The sequence below is a fragment of the Musa acuminata genome, chromosome BXJ2-4 (assembly GCF_036884655.1).
Source record: "Musa acuminata AAA Group cultivar baxijiao chromosome BXJ2-4, Cavendish_Baxijiao_AAA, whole genome shotgun sequence".
NCBI classification, from domain to species: Eukaryota; Viridiplantae; Streptophyta; class Magnoliopsida; order Zingiberales; family Musaceae; genus Musa; species Musa acuminata.
The window spans coordinates 15,502,778-15,509,492 of record NC_088341.1 but is presented as its reverse complement, the minus strand read 5'-3'; the positions used below and the strand labels follow the sequence as shown (position 1 = coordinate 15,509,492).

Sequence of the window (6,715 nt, the reverse complement as noted above, 5' to 3'; positions counted from 1 at the left end):
CCGATCAACATTCCGACGCCAACACCCCGTTTTCGAGGGCTTGACCGACCTTGGCAACCAGCTCAGCTGACCGAAGACTCCCGACATCGACTCGTGGACCAGGCCGTGCTGACTCATCAACCACTGCACATAAGTTCACCAACACTTCCTTCTTGAATTAGGTATTTCAACATAAAAAGCAAGCCAAGTCAGTATCTTTTGCACTAGCAATCCATTAGGGTTCAATCATCAAACTAGAAATTACATGTCCTATTTGTTCATAGTCAAATAGATTGCCCTATAAGAAAATTTAAAGCAGAAATTCCTGTCACAAAAGATAAACAATTCAGTAATGATTAAACATGTTATATTAGATTGTACATAACACTACACCTTAATTAATATTCTGTGGCAACCTCAACTGTAGTGAAAATCGTTTCAAAAGAACAGCAAAGATTGTTTGAAGATATCACAGTCAGCTATAATTCAACTGCTGTGGAACAACAGGAGGTTATACAGATTGTACATGACATGCTCACCCATGAAGGGCTTCGCACATAAAAGAGTTGATGACAAGAAGATGTTAAGCCGGGACAGCAGCTGGTCTGGCTGGAGGAACCCTGTTCTCGACAGGAATCTCCACAAACTCTGAAAGAATTGCTCGGAATTCATCACCAGTCATTGTTTCCTTCTCTAGGAGTACCTCGACAATCTTATCCATGGCTTCCCGGTTGTTTCTAATGTGACTCAGCGCAATCTCATACGCCTTGTCTGAGATCTGCTTCACAGCAGCATCTATGTCTTCAGCAAGTTTCTCAGACATTGAGTTTCTGGCCATCATTCTCATAATAACATCACCACTTTGTGCTGATGAATCCATTAGTGACCATGGACCGATATCAGACATACCAAATGTCACCACCATCTGCAACAAGAAGAGAAGAAAAACACAAAAAAAGGATAGCAAAAGTCACGAGATGTTTAAGACCATAGATGCATACTTATAATGAAAAATATTCACCACATTTTCATCTGTCTTAAATCGGTCGTTAATATATATGTCATAGAAGACAATCATCTTGATCAGAGTTCTTAGTTCCTTATAATCATAATTTTATCATGTTCATAGATGTTTTCTGGGCAGACATAATGTCAAACACCAGAACATCTGCCAACAAGGTATCTCTGCCTGCTGACAAACAGAAAATTCTTTTATGCCATAGAAAAAACACAACTTTAAATAGATCTTTTACAATATCAATATGACGACAGAAGAAAGTAGTTTGTGTGGTACTATGACCATAGTATGTCGTAGTTTGTGTGGTACTATGACCATAGTATGTCAACATGTAGCTTGGGATGATGCAACACATACAAGGAATCAAGCAACAACCACAGAAATTAAAGGGCTTTCAATGCCAAAGAACAGCTCTATATCTCTGTGCCTATCACTTCCCTTTTTCAACTTTTATTCATTTATTAGTAAAGCACAAGTGTAAGAAATAACTAAGGATTTGAGAAGAATTACCGTATTTTGGTGAGGAAGATTATTATCATTCACCATTTGACGTGCAAGGGATAGCAATTTCTTGATGCTCTGTAAACTGAAAAGTAAGGTAGTAACACTAACCTGTTTGGCCAAGCCAGTAATCTGCTGCAGGTCACCAGCTGCACCAGTGGTCACCTCAGATTCCCCGAAGATAACCTCCTCAGCAGCTCTACCTCCAAGGCCACCAACAATTCTTGCAAAAAGTTGTTGCTTTGAAATCAACGTAGGATCATCCATGGGGATGAACCATGTCAGTCCACGTGCTTGGCCACGTGGAATGAGGGTGACCTTTTGCACAGGATCATGTCCTGGAATTAATGTTCTGCAATTTTGAAATGTCAATTAGGTAAATATGATGTCAAGGTTTTCATGGTCATAGCGAAGAAAACAGCTAAAACCAACTAAAACAGACTGAGAATGACAAAAATACAAACAGCAAAACAGGTTAGGTGATGACTGTTTCCAACAGAAATTTAAGTATCAGTCAAAACTTACCCCTTGCAAAAGAATATAAGAGGTCCGACATCTTAATTTACACTCCGTTTGACACAACTCTGACATTATGATAACTAAACAGAAACTTCTCAGAGGTAGTTAAATTATAATGCAAAGGTCGAAACCAGAAAACTGTCATACAGTAGTTAATTGTGGTTTCCAATATAGTTGATCCATTGTGAGCATGATCTCACTTCCCTACCATCAAAACATATGTCAAGGAGAGAAAGAACAATGGATCAACATTTTAGAGGAATTCACACTCAAAAGCTTGACTTTCTGGAAGCCTACATATGAAGAGCTACAACAATTAGGTTTAACAGGTAATATCTGCAATCGGGAAAGAAATACCAGAATGATTACACATTGCTAGAAGTGTCAGAAAGGCTCTAAGTTGATTTCAGTTTGTTCATTTTCGAGGGAAAAAAGAAAAAGAAATCGCCAAAGCATTCAGGAACAGGCCACACTGCTTGGTCAGAATTCAACAGAATGACAAAAGACAAAATGAAGAAAAGTAACATAAGAGGCTATTCTCACCCGCAAATTGCATGTCCGACTTCATGATATGCAACCAGACTTTTGCTTTTTCCATCTGTCATTACTGTTCCCTCCATTCCAGCCACAATCCTGTCAATAGAATCATCTATCTCTTTCGATGATATTGCTGTCTTACCACGGCGCCCAGCCAGTATGGCTGCTTCATTCAAAAGATTTGCAAGATCTGCTCCGCTAAAACCAGGAGTCCTCATTGCTATAACATCAAGTGAAACATCACTCTCAAACTTTTTATTGCCAGCATGCACTTTCAGTATTTCTGTGCGTCCCCTAATATCTGGAATATCTACTGTAACCTGCAAATTATAATCTCAATTTCTCAGAACATCAGATCAAAAGAAATCAGCAAATATAACAATTTTGTAGATGCAATGGCTATTAATAATCTAAATTCAATTGTAACAGTCAACGTCTCCACTGCAGATTTTAAAAATATCTGATTAGAAGAAAAAGACTTGCTAAAAACCTGTCTGTCAAATCGCCCAGGTCGAAGCAAAGCAGAATCTAGAATGTCTGCGCGGTTGGTTGCTGCGATCACAATTATACCTGTATTGCCTTCAAAGCCATCCATCTCGGTCAAAAGCTGATTAAGAGTCTGTTCCCTTTCATCATTTCCTCCTCCGATTCCTGTTCCTCTTTGCCTTCCAACAGCATCAATCTCATCAACAAACACAATGCAAGGAGCATTCTCTTTGGCCTTCTTGAAAAGATCACGAACTCGAGAAGCACCAACACCAACAAACATTTCTACAAATTCAGATCCGGAAATTGAGAAAAATGGGACACCTGCCTCACCAGCAATTGCCTTAGCAAGCAAGGTCTTCCCAGTTCCTGGAGGACCAACAAGAAGGACACCTTTAGGGATACGGGCACCCACTGCAGTAAATCTTTCTGGCTTTTTCAGGAACTCGACTACTTCCATGAAGTCTTGTTTTGCTTCATCTACTCCAGCAACATCATCAAAAGTGACCCCTGTGTTAGGTTCCATCTGGAACTTGGCTTTTGATTGGCCAAAGGCAAGGGGAAAGCCAGGGCCTCCGGGTCCACCGAGTCCACCTGATGACCGTCTTGACAAAAGAAACAAGCCTCCTATAAGGATAAGGGGGAAAGCTAAGTTCCCAATCAAATTGAACAAAAGAGATCCAGAGTCCTCCTGAGCATTATGTGCTGCAAAGTCAATGCTCTTCTCTCGCAATTTCTGAAGAAGCTCCTGACTGAGACCCGGAAGTTGCACACGGACTCTCTGGATCCGATTACCAAGCTCAGGAGAAACAGCCTCTACAATTGCAATAGTTCCATTCTCAAACAAGTCAACTTTTTTCACCCTATCCTTGTCTAGATACTCTAAGAACCTCGAGTATGACATTCTTGAAGATAATACACCTTGGTCATCAGCATAAGCTTTCCTTGCACCTACTATGGTAGTCAAGCTTAATCCAACATTTCCAAGGAGCAACTTAAGAAATCCTCTTCTTCCTTCACGCTGCTTCTGGTCCAAAGAGGCAGAAATGGAGATTCGCTTAGATAAAACAGAGAGTGAAGGAAGGCCTGCCGAACAAGTGAGATGACTTCCAAAAATCTCCTTTGTAAATCTTGGTCTTGTAGTCAGGCATACTGTTGAAGCTGCCATTATTTCTCCCTGAACAGCCACAAGGAAAGAGAAGTCAGATTGATGATAAAAATTTGCTACCACAGAATGAGCTCAAATCAAGTTGATTTTGAATCAACAAACAAAACTGTATGCTCATATGAGAAGGGAGTGAGATACCACGGTGATGCAAGCAATCCAAGCTTGAACACACTAAGCCTTTACAAGCTTGGCTCAATTAAACCAAGGGCGGGCTTGAGATACCAAGCACAAGTTCAAACATCCATGTTCAGCTCATTATGGTTCAGGAAGTCCATGTTCCACATGGATATACTTTTTGGTTTCTAACTAGAAATTTTGAGGTTGTGGACAGACCCAAACCAATGAAATGGTACCAAAGTTGACTAACCTATGAAAGTAAAGATTAACTCAGCAAAGAAAGTAGGTTTACTGGATCACCATATTTCTAGGGCATCATGTTGTAGCCAATCTATATATTCATATCCCTTTCCATTCAAAACTAGAATCCACATTAAATGCCAAACTACCACATCTCCTTCATAATTCCCAAACTTCTTTTGAAGAATAAAGATGAAGATACTAATTTATAACGAGAAAGAACTGCAAAAAGGTGATCTTTTTCTCTTAAACGCATCAGTCGATAAGCAAGATGACCGCAAAACATTTGCATGATCCAATCCATCGGCAACCTATCGGCACATTCAAGCACGACCTACACCGTAATAAGTGCGAGCGCTCATCACAAGAGACATTACCGTCTTGGAATTTTAGCTCAGAATCCATCAATCCTTTCTGCAACCTTGGCCACCTACATCGTGGCCTTAATATAAACATAACCAAAGAGATGGAATCCTTCAAGAACGCAATTTATTTGACATAATCTACATATCTATCTTAAAGAAAGCCTTTTTTATTCCTTTTCAAGAACAGAAAGTACCGAACGCCGAAAAGGAGGATCGGAAAAGGAAGGCTTAAAGAAGGCTGAAGACAGACTCACCAGCTTCGAAGTGGGTGATCGCTTCTCAATCCCTCTTGGTTGGCGGAGTCGCGACAGGGAAACGAAGGTGGGGATGGAGAGCGAGAGAGAGAGAAGGGGGAGGGGGGCTGGGGGTTGGGTTTAAGCACAGGAGACAATTCGAAGGGGACTAGGATATTTCTTTGTTGTGCGAGACAGAAGAGGGAAGAAGCGATGTCATTGCGGGTTGGGATACGTGGCAAGCACCGTCGCCACGATAACTCAATTCCCCATATTTTTCTGGTCACACGAGCCTACACGCGATCTTGATTCTCACCTCCCAACATTTCTTTTTCCTATATATCTATATTTATCGGTCGATTTCCATCCAAAAGAAAACCACAGTTTTAAAAAAAAAATTTAAAAATATATCTTTTTTATTTTCCTTATATGATATTCTTATTTCTTGTAATATTCGTAATACCTCTTTGTTATTATCCGATGTTTTCGTTCATCGTTATTGCTGTTTAGACTCTCGTTCGTAGTCATTGAGAAGTTATTAAGTCCTCGCCTTGAGGCCCTCCCTTCTTGATGACTCTACTACTAACCTCTAATAATGGTTTAGCCATCTGCCTCCTCTCAGTGTCAGCACTGACCCCATCCTTCATTGCCATTAGTGCGATGCTCGTCTTCAACACCAATGTCACAAAGTCCTCGATATGGAACGTGTGCTTCTACATTGTTCGTAGGAGCATGAAATAATACTGTCTCGGGTGGAGCTTCTCACATCAAACTCCTTTATGTCAGCTTCACACCGGAAAAAGTATGTAATGTCCTTCCACAACACATTATTATGGATTTAGTTGATTTTTTTTAAATCGTGTAGCACTCTTACATATTCATTCACAAAGGTTTAGCTTGTTTAGCTTCTCTATAACCTTTTTCGATCCTATAAACCTTATCTACAAAAGAAAAAATGGGTTAGAAAAAATATTTAATCATAAGTAGACAGTTTAATAAATATTTGATAAACAATATAAATTACAAATATATACTTTACAAGCTCTGAAGAGACAGGTGACCAAAGATCCAAGATGGTTTAACTGCTAGTCATAGGTGTCTTACAAGCCAATCATATGAGTGATGATAAGTGTGACTTGACACACAATCATTTTGTTTATTATATTTTGACATTTTATAACTTTATATTGATTGTTGCATATACACATGTATATATTGTAATGTCATTGGAGCTATGCAATGGGAATCGGATCGTGATAAGATCACGATAATGAGACCGATTCACCTTTAAATACAGACTCTAAATAATCTCGGTCATAGGTTACTGGAGACAAATATCGAGATAATATGATAAACTGGTGTGTTGTATACCCGTTCATATGATGGATATAGCTGGTCTCATAGTTACTTATGTGGGGACACTAGAGATATAATACAAGTACTCATTGGAGAATGAGTTCACCGATTGATCCGCTTACATAATGCTGGATGGTTGATGATGCCTTATTGTCAAACAGTAATTCCATAGTCCCAGTAGTGTATCTAGTTCTTA

The 6,715-nt window shown here is 39.6% G+C and overlaps 1 protein-coding gene across 1 annotated transcript; it reads right to left on the bottom strand.

Annotated features, from left to right (window-relative positions):
• Positions 1–324: 324 nt before the first annotated feature.
• On the bottom strand, positions 325–5,333 carry LOC135610075 (ATP-dependent zinc metalloprotease FTSH 2, chloroplastic-like). Its single transcript, XM_065104063.1, has 5 exons — positions 5,185–5,333; positions 3,045–4,217; positions 2,561–2,874; positions 1,610–1,850; positions 325–904 (listed from the first exon to the last, which is right to left on the bottom strand). The coding sequence occupies exons 2-5, from the start codon at positions 4,206–4,208 to the stop codon at positions 563–565; spliced, it is 2,061 nt and encodes a 686-aa protein (XP_064960135.1). The 5' UTR covers positions 4,209–4,217; positions 5,185–5,333; the 3' UTR covers positions 325–562.
• Between the last annotated feature and the right edge of the window lie 1,382 nt (positions 5,334–6,715).